Here is a 22,493-nt window from a genome sequence, read left to right on the forward strand (position 1 = left end):
TCCATCTCCTATATAAGTGCATAATCCCCGTTTTCCAATTAGAGCACTAGAGCGCATTATGCGGCATAATTTCCAACTACAGCAACGCTTCGCACAATCGAGCACTAGAAATAGTAATGCGCGTGAATTGATGCGTGCAATCGATTTATCGTTAGTAATTATTAATTGTTAGAAAAAATTTAAAGCTTTCGTTTCATTGTAGTTTTTTCGAAATAATCAAAGTTAATTCAAATTGTGTTAAAAAAATAAATATAAGTATGGATGAAGGTACAAACATTGAAAAAAATGTTAATGAATTAATAATCAAAATCCAAATTACATAAAATAACCGTAAATATTTTTCAAACAATTATTATGTAGTTACTGTGATTATGTATACCACATAAATTTATTTTTTTTTTTCAACACTGAACTTAGCGCAACCTGCTGGTGCGTTTCACGTTCCAATTAAGCATCAACATAATTCGGCATTGTGCGGCACTGACTCGCATTATGCTCTGTAATTGGAAAGCGGGGAATATTATGATATTGTATTGATGGATAAAGCGTCTTATTCACGGTCAATCCCCGACGTACGTCGGCTCAAGGCCGCGGTGCTGGATGTATCCTACTGACGATCGTGCGCGCATCAAGCATGGCTAGGGTTGCCAACTTTTATTTGAAGAAATAGAGTATATCTGATTTTAAAGGAGGTAAATAAAGAGTAAATAAATATTTTTAAAAATGTATTTTTTTGTACTTTTTGCAGTAACTATGAATTTTTCATTATTTTTAAACGAATTATATGAATCCAAACATTTCAAATCCAAATTTATATATTTCAAGAGCTCATTTTTAATTAATTTTTAATGAAGCTCGGTTTCTCTCTTCCCGACACTTCACATTCATGACCGAAAAGACTCTTTCAGTAAATGCTAAAGTGGCGGGAACAGAGAGTATAAAGCTAATCATTTTTTTTTAAACAAACAAATTCGTTAAGATATTTTTTTTAAATAAATTGCCATTTTTCTGCAGTGGACTTTCGCATAAAATCTGTGTTATTCAACAATTCGCCTTGGAGTTCTTTTAAAATAATAACTTCTGAATATAAACTGTCCATGTGTACAAGGTTGATCCAAAACTAATGATAATTGGGATTTCCTGTGTACAAAAAAAATCATATCAATAGGCCACGTTTCCAAGTATGTACATTAATTTCTGTTGGCAACACTAATCTGCTGTACGTCCGCGCTATTCACTGTCCATCTGCACGACGTTCGCGGTGGTGGGGGTGCTTGCTGGATGAAAAGTTGGTCGTGCACATCCAGCAAGATAATAATAATAATTATTGACGTACGTCAACGCTATTCACTGTCGTTTTGCGTCGTGCATCGTGTATGACCTTGGCGGGACGTACGTCAAGATGGACCGTAAATAAGACGCTTTAGTGAGCAAAAAATGAGTGGGAAAAAAGAAAATCAAAGAGGACGCCATTTATTCAAGAAGCTTATTAAAAATCATGTAGTGACCTAGGACATCCAAATGATTATCTTTTCATAGTTATATACATCACGATTCACGAAACAAATAGCCTTTGAATTTTGTAGAACGCAAGATATTATAAACTCCGAGAAAATGACATACAAAGTACCATACCTATAATATTTTGTCTGTGGACATGACAGATGATTCTGACATAGTTGTCAATTGATTTTGTCATTCGCAAAGAATTTTCGGTTTTATTTTTTGGTGCAAACTGCAAATAAAACATAAAAATAACAGGCATTGAAGAAACAAAAACCCAATTATAATTCTACATTTGTGTTAATTAAGAAAATGCGATGTATTAGTTTTTCAAATATAGCATTGTTCATATATTAAAAAGTCAACAAAACTTCTAAATAAGGTGATCCTATAGTCATTTATGAAATATTTTAGAAAATTTTATTCTTTTATTAATAGTGTCGTAATTTTTGTAGGTTTATCGATTCTGGCATCAGAATGTCTGATAAACAGTTGAAGTTGGGGCAGAGGGTGGCCGTGGTCGGTAAAAATGTTAAAGGTACAGTCGCCTACATGGGTCATCCAACTTTCGCGTCCGGTAAATGGATAGGAATTATTCTGGACGAACCTAAAGGCAAGAATAATGGGACTGTTCGGGGACACGCATATTTTCAGGTGAGACATAATATCACATAATCATTAATGTGCTTAAAAAACTAAAAACGAAATTTCATCCTCATACACTTTTAGATCTTACTAACATAATTGTGAAAGTTTGCAAGAATTGATGGATGTGTGTTTCTCTCTCACGAAATAAAAATTGAACAGTTTTTGATTATACTTGACAGTGATGTAACTTATGTACCAGTATAACAAATCAGATAAAGAAATGCTTGTTGTTGCCTGCGGGTTTATCCTAGGATGAAACATGTGACCTTGTTTAATATTAAGATACTTGAAAAATTGTTTCTCTGTTAGATAGCCCATTTAACAGGGAAGGGTACACAATAGGGCAATGCGAGTAAAATTGCGGGGCATATCTAGTAGTTTTTTTATTCAATAATCACCGAATCCTTGTACATATTGACGTTAAGATGAATGAAAACACATTTCAGTGCCAAGAGAACTACGGTATGTTTGTGCGGCAAACGCAGCTCCAACTGCTCGACGGTGACGACAATCCAATGGAGACGTCCATGACGACGTCCAGCGAGGATATCAAGACGTCGCTACCTAACCGACGGCTGAGCAGGTATGTTTGTTGTGTAGTTGCGGTATTTATGTGTTTGGGAAGTAAATGGAATGGAAGGGAAGTAAATGGAATACATAGTATAGTTAATAAAAAGTCTGTAATTTCTAAATCTACACAAATAATATAAAGATGAAGAGTTTGTTTATTCCTTTTAAAGCTCTAATCCCAGGAAATACTGGACCGGGGCGTTTTTGAGGAGTTTTTAAGTAAAATAAAATTGAAAACAATTAAATATTAAACTTTCCCTTTAGTTTAGATCACTTATTTTATCCATACCACTAATCAAATTTTAGTGCCCTTGATTTTAGACTTCAATATTATGAGTTGATCTTGTGATGTACATAATTGCACGCCTCATAAGCGAAGCGTTGAGGTGGGTACTACTGTCACTTCGCGCAAAACATCTGATTTTTCAAACTTAAAATGTCTTTATGTATCATACATTGCACTTGTAAGATAATACATACACACATATTAAGAAAAAACACTATTTTTAACATTCATGATATTTTTGATGTCATTTTTGTTATTTAAACTTGTTAAAAAACAGTTTAAAAAAGTTCTGTATTGGACGTCCGTGTGTCTGTATGTGCGGAGGATTTTCTTGTTAACACGATAGCGACCGAAATACTTTACTTATCGAGTCTTTTTTTTTCTCTTACGCTTGAGTATGCTCAGGAATAGAACCCTTTCATTTTTCAGGGTCTGATTCGATGTGGTTTAATTGTTATTAAATAAACAAAAATAATAATATTAAAAAAAAATTATGAGGCATGCACTTTTGGATTTTCCAAACTATTTTAGTAATTATAATCATAGGTATGCTTTTGATATAACAAGATTCCATTCCATTTATTTCTATTAGTATAATGTGTCTTGTGATTGGTGTAAATTATACAAAATTATAAAAGATTACAATTTAGATTTTTTTTAGTACTTTTTAATAAGGCTGTAAGCAGTTATAAATTCAATTTAGATGAATTCACAAATATATCATCAATATCTTAGATTACAAAATAAAATACAGATGGAGCATGTCAATCATTCATCGCCCTTGTCAAAGAAAATACGAAATCAAAAACGAATACGTTCCTCCGCTAGTGCTATAGCGATTCTAGTGTCATGCAATACGTCAAAAGGGGTTTGATATTTTAGTAAAAAAATGCTGTCTTGTGATATTAAAACGCTGTAAAACTTGTTCCCGAAAACAAACAAAAAGATAAAGCATCGTTTTACAGATTTTCTGTAGATTATTTGGCTTATTTAATTTTGTATACAAATAATAATTTTACAAATACGAAGGAATTCAAAACTTCAACGTATGCTGCCAGTATTTTGAAAATGAATTTGCCATTTTTAGGGGTAAAATGGTTAAAAGATATTCGGGGTAGTGCTGTTGGATTTTTCGATCGTGAATGTGATTATTTGTATAGTGCAATAAAAGTTCATGGTCATTATTAGATTATTTTAAAAAGCATTATACATTTTTTTGTTACTTTTATAAAAAGCGTCGTTTTCGCTTGCGATTTAATTCATGTGAACACATGATGGATATGATGAAAATAAAATGTCCCGCATTCTCGACTAAAAACTGCCGCTATTCGCATTCATGTTTTGAAAAATAAAAACTTTTTTTAATGTAATTTATTTAATAAATTTAATGTAATTTATTTAATAAATTTAATGTAATTTATTTATAGACTGGGGTAGAAGCCTTTGAAAATAATGAAAAGATAAAAAAAATCGCAGTCGGATGAAACCCATTAGAAAAGGAGGGGAATATGATAAAAATGTAAGGAAAAATAAATTACGGTCAATCCGAGTTCGGGAAGCGGGAGGAGGGAGCTTTTAAGAGAAAAAAATGGTTTCTCTCGATTTCCGACAAAACTACAAGTCCTATAGAAAAAAGTTCAATGGCAAAGTTGTAGGTAATTAAAAGTTCTACAACTTTTGTATTCATAATTTTTTCACATAACCTAAAAATTTAGGTGAAAAATTCAAAAACCCAAGTTTTTGGTCTTTTATTTCTATCTACTTCAAAATTTATTTTTTTTCTACGAAATTTGGTGGAAACTTACTATGTTATGTCCCAAATACACTGTAATTTATTTGATTGAAAATATTTATTTTTTCGCCTTATTTTGAATTAATACCAAAAAAACAACCTAATTTTCAATCGAAAAGTCACCCGTCAAAATATCAGCTTTTTACAAAAACTGGGGGTGCCTTTTATTCATTGAAATCTCTACTTTCATATGGTGTAAAAAAAATAAACACCACCATAGTAAATGTTCTCAGGAAATGCATACAAACAGTGTGATAATGAGCTTTTACTAAATCAGGCACACTTCTTGAACTCTTGAAAAAAGAAAATCTTCTCTTGTATCGGCTTTTCGGTAATATTTCAAAAGAAAAATAATTATCTGTTCTAAGTTTAATATTTTACAGCATATTCAAAAGCAAAATGATGTCGATAAAAACATTTCAGGTAGTTCGAGAAGTGTGCCTGATTTAGTAAAAGCTAATTTTCAGACTGTTTGTATGCATTTCCTGAGAACATTTACTATGGTGGTGTTTATTTTTTTTTACACCATATGAAAGTAGAGATTTCAATAAATAAAAGGCACCCCAAGTTTTTGAAAAAAGCTGATATTTGACGGGTGACTTTTCGATTGAAAATTAGGTTGTTTTTTTGGTATTAATTCAAAATAAGGCGAAAAAATAAATATTTTCAATCAAATAAATTACAGTGTATTTGGGACATAATAAAGTAAGTTTCCACCAAATTTCGTAGAAAAAAAATTAATTTTGAAGTAGATAGAAATAAAAGACCAAAAACTTGGTTTTTTGAATTTTTCACCTAAATTTTTAGGTTATGTGAAAAAATTGTGAATACAAAAGTTGTAGAACTTTTAATTACCTACAACTTTGCCATTGAACTTTTTTCTATAGGACTTGTAGTTTTGTCGGAAATCGAGAGAAACCATTTTTTTCTCTTAAAAGCTCCCCCCTCCCGCTTCCCGAACTCGGATTGACCGTAATTTATTTTTCCTTACATTTTTATCATATTCCCCTCCTTTTCTAATGGGTTTCATCCGACTGCGATTTTTTTTTGTTTCAAAAATTATCTACTCTAGTCTATTAATAAAAATTGAATAAAATTATTTTGTCCATATGTATAACTTTAGTAGTAGGTGATAAAATAATTTTTACAATATTATAAAATAATATCAAAAACCCGAATTTATATTAAAATAAAAATTAAAACATGACTGCTAATAATTTATGTAGCCTACGTCACTACCACCACAGCTACCTTCATAATTCAGATGATTGCAATGACACCTCATAAGTCACAACTCAAAATCGATCCAACAGTTTATACTGCAGGGCGTGTCAAAGAAATATTATACATACATACCTACACTCGAAAAACATAACCCTCTTTCTTCCGTAGTCGGGGAAAATTTTGGGAAATTTTCAATATCTGGTAACATAACACCCACACAGAAGCACCGTGTACGTACAGTGCAACGGCGAAATGACAGCACACATAGCTTTATGGAAATGACGATAAATTATTCGGTTTAGTTCGGCAACGCTCCATCTGTCTTTTATTTTGTAATCTAAGATCAATATATTATTTTGAAACATTATTTTATATTACAGAGAATTTATCTACAACCAGTTTTTAAAACTATTAAAAATTTCGTTTCTACAAGTATCATTGAACTTTGACATAATTTCAAGCAAAAAAAGAAATAATATTTGTTCATTTGATTAACTAAAAATGAGTAGCATTTTTTTTTAAATATAGAATAAAATGTTGAAAAGTCTTGTATGACTTTATTCAATTCTGCTTACAGCCAACACTAGTCTATAATACTATAATTTTTATAACTAGTAATACTGTTATTTGTAAGTGCGTCATCCAAGAGTCAGTATTTGGAAAGTGGCAACAAAAGATATACTATACATATACGGTATACGAAGCAAGTATATTTTAAAAGACAAGGCTAACGCTAGATCTAATATGTATTAAATTTTAAGCTGGATATTCATGGTAAACATTTTAAGTAAAGAAAATTAATAATCAATACAGTTAAAAATATGTGTGCGTGTACTAGTGCACACACATATGAACTGAAACTTCTTTATGACCATATTTTTCAAAAAATAATTTACTATATGCAACTTTACTTTACTTTTTATACGTCCAATGACGCGTGGATAAAAAAAATAAGAAAAAGATACGTAACGGAAAAATGTCACGCGTAACGAAAAAATGTTACACTAAATTTTTTTCCAACCCCAATAAAGAAGTTTCACTTCAATTAAAACTTCATGAAATTATTGTATGTATACACCAAACCTGCATAAGATCAACGTTTTAATTAAATCTGTCCATTTAAAGTGAGCCAAAATCGAGTCTAAAGGGGTCCTTTACATACAGACATACAGGTGAAGCTAATAAAACCGTGTTAAAAACAGACATGGATGTTAATGAAATGTCATTTGCGAATAAAGTCCCACGATGACTCAGTGTAAGGTGCGTAGCAAGAGCGCAGCAGGAATGAAAGGGATAGTGTACATCAAGCTGTACCTTTCACTCCTGCTGGGAGTGAAAGGGATAGCGAATATCAAGCTATACCTTTCATTCCTGCTGGAAGTGAAAGGGATAGCTTTATATACGCTACCGGTAAAGTTATGCGATACTCATAATCGTATCTTGTGTACCAGGAGACTATGAACAGCAAAGAGCCGGGTTTACGAACGTAGCTGCACGTTCGAATCTCTTTCGCTTGCTGTTGTCCTATTAGTATTGTGTGTAATTTTTAAGTTCATGCATTTATTTAAATAAATAATAGCAAGAAAATACACGACTGTTGTGAATCTATCCAAGAGGGGATTACAGTTGTTAATTTTTTTTTTATTCATATTAGGTACCTTACAGCTGTTGATAAGATAAATTATACTAATCACATGTAAAAACGCCTAAAAGCTTAAGAGTTTTTTTAAGTTGAATCACTACCTTGAGAAGTTGCAAAACTGACAGTGGCAGAATAGGCGACGCATATTGAAATGTTCTCGTCCGACCAGCGATAACATTAAAAAGTTCCCAGCAACTGTTTCAATGTTACTAGGAACTTTGTTGGTCAACTATAATAAAAATAATAAATAAAATAAAATAAAAATCGTTTATTTGTTTCATAACACAGTGTACAATCAGTTTTGAATACAGTAAAAATTTCATATTATAATAACGGGCACTTAATAGACAAATTATAATAATAAAAAAAAACTGTTTCTCAACAAATGTTTACCACGAATATAAGGCTATAATGTGTCTTTTTTTAATCGTGTTTTATCTATAGTTTTAATTTTTAGCGATCATTATTAGATTTTGCGATGGGAATTAAAAATTGTATATGTTTAAACTTTTAGTTAAGTTAGGAATAAGCTGATTATATTAATTGAAAATTGTTTTTGATTTTATAATAACTTAAGTATAAAATAAGTCTAGTTTATTATAATTAATATAAAATATTTATCTATTTTACTCATTATGTTCGCATATAACAATAAAAAAAGGTTGCTGCCCGAATTTGCATACCATTTTTGCCATTTTTAATACTAATAAAATTACCATATAATTTTTAATTCCCCTCCCCATTAACTGTAGATCTAACGTGTGTGTTTGTTTGCTAGTATAACAGTCGCGCAGAGGTCTAGACCGACTACGTAAGTACTATAACACTAGTGCACATGTACAAGCTTCGCTCGCACTTAGGGTGCATTTCCACCAAAGATATACGAGGATGCGCAGCGAGGTGTGTGTTTGAAAACAACCAATAGTATCGCTTCATTTAGCGTTTGAAGCGTTGTGATTAGTTCTTTACAAACACATCGCTCGCTATGCATCCACGAACATCTGTAGTGGAAAAGCACCCTTACGCTTGTAAACTATGGAATAGAGAAGTTTTTTTTTAAGTAGAGAAATTTCGTATTAAGGTTTAAGGTTTTTTAGTTACCATAACCAGTTTGGTAGAATGTTAGAACGTTAAATGAAAAATATAATCCCAGAATATTAATGAGTATAATTAACATTTGGTAATTCATAGTAAAGTTTAGTCCAGTATGAAAACTTTGTCATGTCTATTTCTTCTCTATTCTATGGTGATATGATGCTAGATTTGTGTTACTACATACTAAGAATGTGATTAAATGCTATTAAAAACAGTAGGTAGGCTAATCAAATTATTTAGTACACTTAAAATATTAAATCATAGGTTATCAATTCAACTGATTTTATGTTGTGTTTAAAATAAATTATATTTTATACTAGAAATACAAATAGAGATAAAAAATTATATTTATACTCTAAAAGTGGCAACCCTCAGGTGAAACAAGGGCTGTCATCTTTTTAATAAAATAAATATTAAATGACGATGCGATGTGCTTTGCTCTGTGTAAATTATATATTTAAGATTTATATGTCGACTACATAATATCGATTAGAAATGGTGTTCGTTTTGCTTCGTGTTGCATATATTATTATCTATCTATACTAATATTAAAAAGCTGAAGAGTTTGTTTGTTTGAACGCCCTTATCTCAGAAACTACTGGTTCGATTAGAAAAATTATTTCGGTGTTAGATAGCCCATAATATCGAAGAATATAATATAACCTACATGATGATATATCATCATGCTTAGACCAACAGGAGCGGAGCAATGCGGGTAAAACCGTGGGGCACAGCTAGTGATTTATAGTTATTCCTGTCTCCCTGTAAAATATCAAATGCACGAAGTTTATACAGATGTAAAATTTGAGCTTATTTTTTATGTTTTTATTATTTTCCTACGAACGAATATGATAAAAAAAGGTTCAGTAAAGGCCAAAAGAAATGTGAATATATAGGTTTTAATTAATTGAACGTCAGAGGCGTCAAATAATTTGTTGCCAGAACATAATTTATAAAGAATTTCAACACGCAAGTGTAACGAATACCAAAGTATAATTATTGGATATTACACAATGACTAGTTTTGCACACCCCGATTTCAATGCTATAGTGTGTCTAATAATTTATCCGACTTTAAAGTTTTGAGTGGGTTTTTTGTTAAATTGATGATATTTTTTGGATACAGTAAGGTAAGGCAAATGAGCTAAAAAAAGTAAACTAGTGGAACTTAATTATAACACTTGGTGATAAGTATATTATCCATACTAATATTATAAATGCGAAAGTAACTCTGTCTGTCTGTCTGTTACTCAATCAGGCCTTAACTACTGAACCAATTTGCATGAAATTTGGTATAGAGATATTTTGACACCCGAGAAAGGACATAGGATAAGTTTTATCCCGGAAATCCTACGGGAACGGGTTTTTCTTTGAAAACGCGGGCAAAGCCGCGGGCGGAAAGCTAGTTTCTTATACCTAAATAAAGTAAAGTGGATAGGATATATTTCCTGTTAACTTTGACAGTATTAATTTAAGTTAATACTCACATAACAAAAAATTAAACCCTAAATTGAAGGGTGTAATTTTTTGTAATGTGAGAATTGTGATCAAACTCAAACATTTGTTTATTCAATTAGACTTCTTCGAGTAGCACTTTTGATACGTTATTCCATATTTTTAACATTTACCACCGATTCGGAAAGTATCTATGGAGAAGAACCGGCAAGAAACTCCATATTCGATTTGTTTTTAATAATTTATTCTCGCGATACGTGAAATGCCTTCATATTTTGTTTTGGAAACGTGTACCTACATATGTTTATTTCGACATTACAAGTCTGAAGAGACAAAAATTGTTCTAGTATTTGCATACTTTAGTGATTACTAGAATTGAAAACGTCATTCTATTTTTTCATAAATGTGGTATATTGAATGTCTGCTCATTTGCCTTACATCATGAGCAATGAGCATATCCAACTATGTATTGCTGTATATAAGAAAAATATTTTCATAAATGTTTAAAACAAATTAAGTCTTCTATATTTTTTGAAGTGAAACTTCTTTAGGCGCGTTGATAGTAAATTTTCATGTTCGCGTATGGAAATGTCGTCACGTCATGGAGACGATTTTGGTATCTTGGTAGACAAAGAAGTTTCACTTCTGACACGTGTGCTCGGCACACACGTTTTTTTTTTGAATTATTTACGTCTTGGTCCTTGGATAGGCTCATGAAAAGCTATTTTTTATATGTATTAACATAAAGAGAAATTTCCACAAATTTAAAGTCGGATAGCAATGTCCTCTAACATTATATTAATCGGTCGCTAAGGGTGCGTCGAAAAGCGTCGCCGGCGCAGTCGAAAACGGGAACCTTGTCTATGTCCAGGTAATAGATTATATTGACACTTTATGCGTGTATAGATGTAAGTAGTCAGATGCACAGATACAATATGTTATCTCAGATTTCCAAAGATATAAAAAAGAAGAATAGGTTGGATTTTGAAATGATAAATCTCTACTTCATATCTTAAAGAGATTGAAGATATTTTTATAAAATTTAATAAACTTATAATGTTGTGTTCCTGAACTATGAAGTAGGTTAAATGAAACATTTAATTTAATTATAAAAATACTCATAATTCATAACATTCAAAACGGGGATAACAATTTTTTAATGGATATTAAAAATTAATCAAGTTTAATAAAATACAGATGTTCTAGCTAGGCTATCAAAATTATTTGACAACCTTGTCCATAACCTACACCAATTTGTATGTCGTTTGTGTAAGAGTTGGGATAGAGACTAAACTATTTTGTGCATCTGATTATTTATAGAATACTATGTGAATAGCTATATCACGTGTATATAAAACGCACTCTAAATTTATATTAAAAAAAAAAAGTTTATTCAGAAAAAAAAACAATGCACCTTGACGGTTTCATTAATAATATCTTCTGAATAAGCTACGCTTTGTGATTCTTTATTTGTTCTATTTTTTTCTTATGCGTGCTACACACATGCCTGCAACAGGGGCAATATTGGAATTGCACCCGTAATTGGCTCCTTAATTGTGATGTGTATAGGCAAGCAGGGAAAATTTAGTGAACAGGCATTATGACCTCTTATTCCCAGTCAGTTTACGTTTAGTTCAGTTCAATTTTCGGCATAATCTATCTGGAAATAGGAGGTCATAATTCGGCTATAACGGAAATTGCTCCGACTTTGCCCCTGTGGCACGTACGTGAGTATCCGCCTTTTTTGCGTTGTTATTATTTTCATAAGCACGTGATTTGTTTTGATTAGATTCAAAATATTGTTTTATTTTGTTTGTAAAATATTGAAATTGCAGGTACATTATTTTTGCGTTTGATATGTTGATTTATTTCTTTGATACTGCTATAGTGTTCTTAATATTAGAATTTCTTAAAATAAATTGTAGAATAGATTATTTATATTTGTTATTTTATTGATTTACAAGGCGTGTGTAGTATTACTAAATTAAAAAAAGAAATATATTTTCGCAAACATTTCTTTAATAGTTGAAGTAAATAATTTTAAGATAACCAGAGACACAAATGAACGTGATATACCATAATGTGGAGCCAGAGACAATATAAAATGTTTTCGTTTATGTTTATTTTATTTTATTCTGCACTCATATTCTTGTAAATAACCAGCTATATACTTAAGAATCTTTTGTTTACGCATTGTTTCTTTTTTGTATTGTGTTTTAAATGTACTTATAGTATTTTCAAGGCAACATGCTCTTTGAATATTTTAAAATAAATTTTTAAATTTTATTTTTCTAGGGTTACTCATTTTGCAAAATGTTTCTATATGTTACGGGCATTAAGTTTTTACTAACTTTTTATACATTGATATAGATTGAGAATAAACTTTTAATTTAAATTAAAAAAAAAATGTTAGTTCTAATAATATGTATGCCCAAAAGGCAGCATTTTTTATTAGATTTTTTGTTCAAATTAGTTCGACTTGATTGTCGCCCAAATCTCAATTGAAAAAGGCAACAAAAAAAGTTTAACTCAACTGAAGTGTGAATTATATGATTCGTGATCGAGGAAAAGTTTTTTTTAAGAATCTACATTATATAATAGTAGTATAGTCGCAATTGTCACGTGGTAAAGACATTTACTGTCTTACCACAAAAAACTATAGACAGGGTTTATCTTTAACGCGGGTTCTCTTTAATCTGGTTTTGTCGTACTTCACATTAAAACAACAATTAAAGTCATAGATCCCTGGTTTAGACTGTGTTTAAATTGTTTTGTGGTAATACCTTTAAATTACATGCTAAATTTCCGATGTATAAGAAATGGTTCCTTACAAAAGGCAGTTTTAATGTCGGCTGTAAAAGACCTTGATCTCTATGAGTGCATTTAAAAATCAATCTAAGTGATAAAGGAATAAGGTTAAAATTGCAAGTATTGGTGCTTCCTAGAAATGTATTGTCTTGGTGATCGTTTTACTATGTGTTTGTATTATTTTATAATTTCTATATGCTTGTACTATGAACAATAAGCGTACATCGTTTTTGGAATTCGAGTTGGAAATACTGCAATGTTCGTAATATTGAAATATGTATATTAAAATAGTTTATTTTTAAAGAACCGATTTGGCATACATAATATTTTTTGAAACAAAATAAAAACGATGTATCTTTCAAAATGTTATCTTTAGGTATTCGCTCTTGAGATTTTTTCGATAATTCAAATAATTTGTCTGCATTGTTCTCTCGCTTGTTATCTTCCAAGCAGTTTGTTTAGTTTATTCGGAAATGCTAAGCACATTTATTTAAAAGAGCACCATTGTATAAACACTATGTGTAAATAGCTTTAAGATATGCTAAGGCACTGTTTCAATTATATTGAAAAACTTAAGGAATACTACCAGCCTACTGTGACGAACCTATTTATCATTATTTTTCAGTAGAAAATAAATTTAATAATTTATTTAATCAATATTATATTTGAAACAGTTTCTCATAGTAAATTATAACTGATGGTGTTATTAGATGCACATTTCCCGTGTTTAATGATTTATTAGAATCGATTTAAGTGTAACATTAAAATATTGAATTTGATTTAACAAAAGTATTGAATCAGAGTTAACTTCATTAACGTTTCGGACATGGGATAAAAAATAAACAAGAATAACATGAACTCTAGTGAGAGATTTTTGAAAATTGTTCAAGATGTTTTGTCTTTATCTATCAAAATTAAAATAGTATGTTAGTATAATAGACTTCCTCTTTTGTATATTCGTTGACACAGCGAAAAAAAAGGTTATACGGTAAAGACCTATGTCTTTGGCTTTTTTTTATTCTCTTAGTAGGTACACGAAAATATATATATTCTGTCTTTACTATATTAGTATCAATTTAAAGGTAAATGTGCATCTAATAACCATCCACGCTCAGTTACCGTAGTGCATGTATTAATCCAACCTCGTGCCGTTCCTTACAATATGGCTACCAGTTCCAGGACATCGCTGGCGAGCAGTCGGCAATCGTTGACGTCGTTCGTCTCGCCGACCACTGAGCGGGCGACGTCACCGGATCTGACCAGCAAGAGGGCTTCGTTCGTTGAGGTAAGCACATTATTTTGATGTGAAACATTTATAAGTTCACGTAAAACTAATTTCTGGCGTGGCGACGCTTCTTCATGCTTTATGATGGTATATAAACAAAGTCTATATGTAGTAGTGTTTTCACTAAATTGATCGTAGAAAATAATGTCAATGTTTCACATCTGCCAGGTGTCCTGTAGCTCACATTTTTTTCTATCTATACTAATATTATAAAGCTGAAGAGTTTGTTTGAACGCGCTAATCTCAGGAACTACTGGTTAGATTTGAAAAATTCCTTCGGTGTTAGATAGCCCATTTATCGAAGAAGGCTATAGGCTATATATCATTACGCTAAGACCAATAGGAGCGGAGCAACGCGGGTAAAACCGTGAAGCGTAGCTAGTTATATATAAATGTATATAGATTCTCTATTTATTTCCTTGTTAAAGTAATTTTTCATTATATTTCTCACTAAATTCGCCGCTATATCCACAGACCGGGTTCGTGGAAACACTTACGCCGCAGTTCACGCCGGGACAGAGCATCACGTCGCCGCAGACGAACACCACGGCGGCTGAAGAGAAACTGGCCAATTTGCAGGCGCAGCAGGAGGTATGGTGTTGTATTATTTATAAAATAAACTCCGCACTTTCTACGCATGTGGAACGGCTGTCGCGACGTTGCCGCTCCGCAAGACGAATGTTTATCGCAGCGCACATCGAGCCACTCGACGTTGCTTCGCGGATATATTTTTGATTGTTTCTATGCAATATATGTACATAATATATTATGTCTTGCAATAATCTATTGACTAGAGCATGCGTATTACGTGGAGGATAGGACTTAATTTTGTTAAATTTTTGTGGTCACTTAATAGACCTTTATTTCATTCAATTTTTGTTATGAATTTAAAAATTTTATAAAAGTAAAGTTTGAAAAACTTTTGAAGCGAATTCATTCTACTTGAAAATCATCACTTTGTTTCCCTATTACAGATAACCAACCTCAAATCCGAAGTGGAAGATCTCAAGGAGAAACTGGAAACGCTGAAGGTCCGTCGTTCGGAAGATCGCGAGAAGCTGCGCGAATTAGAGCGAGTCAGGTTACAGTTGGAACAAGCCAATGAGTTCAAGACGAAAATCATGGAGTCGCAGGCGCAGCTGCAGAGGGACTTGCAGAGGGCGAAGCAAGAGGTATTTTTGGCAAATTTACCTTATTTTTACCCAAAAATTAGGAAGGTTACAGTTGGAGCAAGCCAATGAGTTCAAGACGAAAATCATGGAATCTCAAGCGCAGCTGCAGAGGGACTTGCAGAGGGCGAAGCAAGAGGTATTTTTGGCAAATTTACCTTATTTTTTACCCAAAAATTAGGGAAGGTTCACCTGGAGAGAGGAAGTTTACAGCTGGAACAAGCTAATGAATTGCGCTGCTGCAGAGGAACTTGCAGAGTAGCCCTCTGCAAGTAAGCAAGAAGTATTTTGGGCAATGGGGAATATTCATGTTTTTCTTTTTTGTCTTAAATTAACAGTTTACTATTCTATAACGTAGAAAAAAATATGAATGGGCTTCAAAATACTCTAGATATTTTTATAAATGAAATTTAAAACTTTTAAAAAATTTAAGCAGTTCAAACGCTGCCATGATGCGAGCGCTTTGTGTGACGTCACATGACAGTCCAGTACCTTAGTGTTTACTGTGGAGTGATGAATACAATGTCGTGTCAGATGACGTCACATTTCGTTCGACCAGTGGAGGCGCGTTTTGGAAGATTGAATTTCGCTCCCTTATTTTGCACTTTTTGAATATTATTTTAGGGGTTCAAATAATAAGTAAATAAAAAAAATCCTTTTCATTATAATATTACGATAATAAGTATTCGAGAAAAAAATATTTTAGGCCATTTCAAATTTTATGCATATTCCCTATTGTACCTTATTTTATGGGTTAACCATTACGTTATGGAGTCACGTCATGGAGTAAATCGACGATTTTAGTATCTTTGAATCTTGCCAAAGAAGTTTCACTCCTGACACGTGTGTTTGGCTTGACAAATGAACTGCTGGTTATCCGTACATTATGGTAAATAAATATTAAATAATTGGATACAAATATATTTTCTAGTGCCATATTTTTATAACTCAGGCCCCGGAATCACAGACACAATAGAAAATCTATTGTGTCGTGGACCGATCGGGCCGTTCGGGGCTCAATGGGTTAATACCATGTTTAAAGCAAAGTAAAGATTTAGTTTATTTATTTCTTTCTTTTACCAGATCCGTGAACTACAAGAAGCGCTAGAACAGCACAACGATGAAACCGCCGAACTACAAGAAGCAGCCGAAATGGCGGCCCTTGACAAAGAAATGGCCGAAGAAAGGGCTGAAGCACTACAAATGGAGCTCGAACAGTGCAGGGAGAAGCTGGAAGAAGCGACCCTGGATCTGCAGCTGATGAGGGCCGAGATGGAGGCTGGTGGCAATATACGTGAGTGTTGGGGCTTTGGGGAGGATAGGTCTGCTAGCTTGGATAGTTTGATAGGGAGGATAGGTCGGGTGTTTAGGTAGGATAGATATCAGGTGGATAGGTTGTGTGCTTGGGTGGGTAGGTCGTATCCTAGAGCCTTGGATAGGTCGAATAGGTCCTATCAGTCAGTCAGTCCCAGGTATTGACTGATTCTTATATCTGTCAATTGTCGTAATACCCTTGCCACTCTCGTAAAAACGCTTGCTTGTGCGCGTGAGCCATTTCGAACGTGTCGTATGAAGTTTCCCTACTGGTTGTATCTGTATATTGTGGTAGTATGTAGTAAGTATGTAACAACATGATCTTGAATTTAGAATTTTCAATTTTTCCACAGAAAATTACAAAATAGTTTAGAATAGGGCAGGGAAAAGTGTGGTAGAATTAATCACCCAATAAAAATATTTACTTATAACTTGCACTGAACTGAACTAGTACATGAAATTACTTATAAATAAATAAAATATGCAGAGAGGGGTAAGGAAGCCTTTTGAGGTATTTCAAACAATTTTTTCATAATTTTTTTTTAAATATTAGTATTTTACATATTATCCTAAATCGCTTTCTTATATATGTACATATTTATTTTCGCATTATAGAACTGTTCGCACAGTTAAAAAGTGTACGTATGTGTGTCTGTGTGTCAATGTGTGTGTGACTAACTATATCAAGCGCAGATATAGCCAATAGAGGTTAGAATTTATAGTATTTTTTTAAAGTATGTATTTATTAAATAATAGAATGACCAAGTTAATAATAGTATTTATAGCAATATACCATTAAAATAATCGCATTTAGTATGTTTGTTTTCGCATTTTATTTTCAATACCATTTGACTGTATTTGCGCTGTTTCTTTTATATTTTATACGTGTATATATATTTCATTTTTTGTTCATTTGTTTCAACTGAGTCCTCACTGAAAGCTGTTTTTAATATTATTTTAAAGTAGAGTTTAAAGTAAGTAAGTATATTTTAATTTAAAGTTTTGGTATTTGACTCATTTGAAACAATATATTTATTCATCTGTTTTATTATTTGTTGCATGTTGTTTTGTGTTTCTGTCAACATGCTCCCTTGACTGACGATGAGATAAACACAGTATTTATAAAACTGACCGTGACGTGGAAATATACCTACTTATAGAAATATAATGTTTTTACTGCTTATTCGCTCATTCTTTTTTTGTTTGATTATTTTTTTTATGGCGTGAATCATGCGCCTAGGACATAATATTGGTTTGGTATCAAAGGGACCTTGAATGACTCAATGTAATGACAGATACAAATAAAAAAGCTAAATATTCTTAATAATCTCCTAATTACAATTCTCTTAATAATCTTATAACATAATATATCAATCTCATCTCTAATATCAACATATATTCGAAAAAAGACAAATGACAGTCGACAAAAGACAGACCATCGACAAACAAACAAACCAAGGGGGCGAGCATGCGTCCATAATCCGCCCTACCGCTGACCAGAGCACCCGTACGCAGCGGGCGACGGCGCCACCGGCTACGAGGTGCGCCAGCTGCAGCAGCAGAACGTGCGCATGCGCGAGACCTTAGTGCGGCTCCGGGACCTCTCCGCGCACGATAAACACGCCATGCAGAAGATGCAGAAGGTGAGACACACACACATACACAGTTGATAGGGCGCACACATTAAAACACACGCATTTTCTTCATCTGGGACATCTGGGACTGGAACGCGCTTCCTGAATCTGTGTTCCCCGACGAGTACAATATGGGGGTCTTCCAGTGAAGAGTGAACCGGTACCTGCTAGGGAAGCGCGTACCACCTTAGACCGCATCTTAGCTTTCCATCAGGCGAGATTGCGGTCAAGCGCTTCCCTATCTAGAGTAAAAAAAAAACACACATAAATAAACACATGTACAAGTAGGTGGGCACAAATAGCGCATGGTGAAGTACACACGCACACTCGTACATGTGCAGCGAGTACGTTCGCACAAATAGAAATACACGTATCACATAAACAAATACAATAGGCAGGGTGTTGTGCATACACACGCACACGCACTTATATATACACATGAGCACAAAGACATAGATACGGGCGCATGTGTAGTGTACGCACACGTACACGTACGCGCATATATGATGAGTAAACACTCACTTGTACAAACACATAAATAGATGTGCAAGTTATAGTGCACAGATAGAAATTCTGTTGCGTACAAAAAGATACGTTTACTATGGAAATACACACAAAAAAAAAAAGTTTTACGCAATTCACATATTAAACGCATATCACATACAGAAACAGCGCTCACACATACATACACAAGCACATAACATTCTCATGTTGATTTTGCACCTAAAATATGACTATAAAATACATGTCATATTCAATATGTTTTAATTTGAGTATTGCGGTTTTTCAGCAAATTGTCGCTGGTGTATATTTATGGTAGGTAGAGGACATTTTTCATAATAACCTATAATTAATTCATTTAACATTGTTTTTGTTTTCAATTAAACTGTACAATAAGTAGTGGTGTTAAAAAAATAACATTTTGTTTTTTATTGCGTGCAATATAATTTTATAAGCGATTTTGTAAAGTCCAAAATGAATAAAAATTTTACTATTTCTTAGATTACAACATTCTTTATTAAATTGACACATTTTGCGTTATTATATTTTTTATCTATTCATTTTGTTACGTGTTTTTATGTACAATTTTCGTTTATCACGAAGGCAGCTTCCCTTTTTTTCTATGGGTTATAAAATCAATAAAATTATTCTCCTACAAATTTCAGGATTAAGATCTTTTCTACTCTAAGATAACAGTAAAAGATTTTTTCTCCGTCACACTAAAGAATAAATATCTTTTCACATTAAACTCCACATTATAGTGTACAAATAAATAATAATAAATATAAAATAACAGCAAAAATATTTTTCCTCTCTACTATAAAAGTTTTTGACAAAAATTTCCAGGATCTAGACCAGTACAAATCTGAAATAGCGGAACTAAGCAGGACGAAAGAGAAGCTATCAGCCAGGGTGGAGGAACTTGAGGCCCAAGTGGCTGACCTTCGGGAGCAAGTGGACGCGGCCCTTGGGGCTGAGGAGATGGTGGAACAGCTTGCTGAGAAGAAGATGGCGTTAGAAGACCAGGTTGGTGGAATATTTGGGGATATTTAATGTGGTTAAATCGGTGGTAAATTATTTGTTTTGTATATTTTGATGATTCAAAATGCTTTCATATAAACCCATGGAAAATGACGGGGACTATTGTAATTTGTAACTGCTTGTAATGACATATAATAATTGTATTCAATACCATATTTTACTTCAAGCTGAATTTTTTTATTTGTTTTCTCTTTATTTACTGAATTTTTATGTTTTCTCTTCAGGTAGAACAACTGAAACAAGACGTGCAAGAATTAGAAGCGCTGCAAGAGATCCATGAACAATTGGTCGAATCGAATAGAGAGTTGGAGATGGATCTGCGCGAGGAATTGGAAATGGCCCATGCTGCTACCAGGGAGGTAATTATCTATTTCTTATTTAGATTATTTTTAAAAACATACATTCATTCATGACTAAATTTCCGCCCGCCGCCTTATGGATTTCCGGGATAAAAAGTAGCCTATGTCTTTTTCTGGGTCTTCAGCTTCGTACTTACAGATTTTCATTATAATCGGTTTAGTAGTTTTTACGTGAAAGAATAACAAACATCCATCCATCCATCCTCATAAACTTCGCATTTATAATATTAGTAGGATTTAACCAGGTCTTTTTTTCTTCAGAGATAATAAATGGTCTTTTTTCCCAGGATTTCTCTCTCTTTTTTACCATACAATCATGTAATTGAAATTTAAATCTATTTGTGCATATTATTGTAATAATTTTAGTAGCATACAAGTTAATTAAAGAGATAATCGCCAAATAATAAATATGTTGTTTTTTGAGCACCACAGCTGTATCTGAAACTTTTATGGGTCGTTACAACTAAGTTTTAAAACAGTTTTACATTAAATTTTAAGGCGGTCCGCGAGCGAGAAGCCGCCTTAGAAACAATAATGGATCGAGACACGACGATCGTCAAGTTCAGGGAATTGGTGCAGAAAATGACTGAACAGTACAACGAATTGAACAAACAGTTGGACTCTAAACAAGGTGAATTTTTATCGTATTTTTATATTTATGAGCGCATTTTTATGGTTTATTAACTTTTTGACTCGGGAATAAGTCAAAATAAAATGCAAGGTGTTTAAATGTAAAACTGTAATTTAGAAATAGTGTGATTTTATAAGTAGTATGGTATGGTTTTATAAGGTAGAATTTTCAATATAAGGTTAAGTAGTTATTGACAAAATCAAAGCAATGGTGTGAGACTCATTTTCACTTTTAAGGTACTTTAGGATAATTACTTACACAATTACCGTAAACCTTACTTAAACCAAATTTAAGTCTTAAAATTCACAATTGTACGGGTTATAGTTTCACGATAAAACGATTTTCCAGGCTCCCCAGCGCCTTCAGAACAAGAGTCGACCCCAGAGCCTGTCTCCAGGTCTTCCCCACCAGTAGAGCTGGGCACCCTCGTCCAGCAGTCCAGGGCTTCCACCAGGTCGATAGACCTGCAGTTACGAGCCCTGGAACTGAACCAGGCCAAGGCCAGGGCTACTATGTTGGCTGCGTGTCTTCCAGATCACTTTATGACCAGCGGTGGTGAGTAGAACGATATTTTAAATGGATGAGCACATGTGTCGGAAGTGAAACTTCTTTGGCAAGATTCAAAGATACCAAATTCGTTGCCTTACTCCATGACGACAGTATTGCCTTGACGCGACCTTGAAATTTTACTCTCAACGCGCCTAAAGGAGTTTCACTACAAAAATAGATTTACTAGCTTTTTCCCGCGAATTTGTGGAAAACAGGAGTAGTGGTAAGTAAAACTATAATAAAAATAGATTTTGACTAGCTTTTGCTCACGGCTTCGCGTTAGAACAACTTTAGAATACTTCGGAAGTTTGAAGAAAAAAGGAAAAACATTTTAAAGTGGGATTGAAGAAAGAAAACCTTCTATGGCGTCTTAAATCAGGATTAGGAGAAAAAATTATGGCGCTAGGATGACCTTTTATTATACCTGTCTTTTCTTCCACACTGGAAAAAACTTCTGCTTTAAAACTTCATGTAATAAATAAATAACTATAGTTATATTGAATGCTTACTGAGTTTTTCCAAATATACATAATTTTAGGAGTATGTTTTGGACATGCAAAGAAAAAAATTGTAAATGAAATTTTTAATTATCTTAAAAGAAATATTTTTGTTTAAATTTTAAAAATGTATTTAAAATAAAAACGTGTGCTCGCAGAATGATGGAAAATGATGATGTGAAATGCCTTTCAGGTGACCATGACGCCATCTTGTTCATACTGCTTCTGCAACGTCTCAACGCTAAAGCCGAAATCATTTTAGGACAAATTAGGGAAAGGTGAGTTTTGGACTAATTAATGAAAGAACATTAGATATGTGTCTATGTCTAAACTAAAGAAAAAAAAAATATAAAAAGAACGTTGTATAAAAAACGTCTGAGCACCATGGCACGATACGTACGAATGCGTCAAAATTCAAAGGAAGGCGACATTTTATTGTATTCGACAGCTAAGCATGTTCTCACAGAAAATAGTGACATCTATTCATCCAC

At 32.9% G+C, this 22,493-nt stretch overlaps 1 protein-coding gene across 9 annotated transcripts in view; it reads left to right on the top strand.

Annotated features, from left to right (window-relative positions):
- The first annotated feature begins 1,676 nt into the window (after positions 1–1,676).
- The window catches only part of DCTN1-p150 (dynactin subunit 1), a 40,767-nt gene continuing 19,950 nt past the window's right edge, over positions 1,677–22,493 (top strand). For 4 of the 9 annotated variants that reach the window (XM_089712753.1, XM_089712759.1, XM_089712760.1 and 1 more), the window contains exons 1-15: positions 1,677–1,885; positions 1,959–2,157; positions 2,598–2,734; positions 8,444–8,476; positions 11,029–11,085; positions 14,196–14,307; positions 14,782–14,898; positions 15,282–15,479; positions 16,560–16,770; positions 18,291–18,433; positions 19,772–19,951; positions 20,191–20,325; positions 20,824–20,956; positions 21,305–21,511; positions 22,196–22,280. In XM_089712753.1, coding sequence (XP_089568879.1) covers positions 1,981–2,157; positions 2,598–2,734; positions 8,444–8,476; positions 11,029–11,085; positions 14,196–14,307; positions 14,782–14,898; positions 15,282–15,479; positions 16,560–16,770; positions 18,291–18,433; positions 19,772–19,951; positions 20,191–20,325; positions 20,824–20,956; positions 21,305–21,511; positions 22,196–22,280 — 1,925 coding nt within the window. In that variant the 5' untranslated portion in view covers positions 1,677–1,885; positions 1,959–1,980. Of the gene's footprint in view, positions 1,886–1,958; positions 2,158–2,597; positions 2,735–8,443; positions 8,477–9,800; positions 9,890–11,028; positions 11,086–14,195; positions 14,308–14,781; positions 14,899–15,281; positions 15,480–16,559; positions 16,771–18,290; positions 18,434–19,771; positions 19,952–20,190; positions 20,326–20,823; positions 20,957–21,304; positions 21,512–22,195; positions 22,281–22,493 lie in introns of those variants that run through there. The other 5 variants (XM_089712754.1, XM_089712756.1, XM_089712755.1 and 2 more) reach the window with 5 other exon arrangements.

This window comes from Colias philodice, chromosome 29 (genome assembly GCF_061535455.1).
Source record: "Colias philodice isolate Cphi_HAF_F1 chromosome 29, ilColPhil1 Martin Lab GWU primary, whole genome shotgun sequence".
In the NCBI taxonomy this organism is placed as follows: Eukaryota; Metazoa; Arthropoda; class Insecta; order Lepidoptera; family Pieridae; genus Colias; species Colias philodice.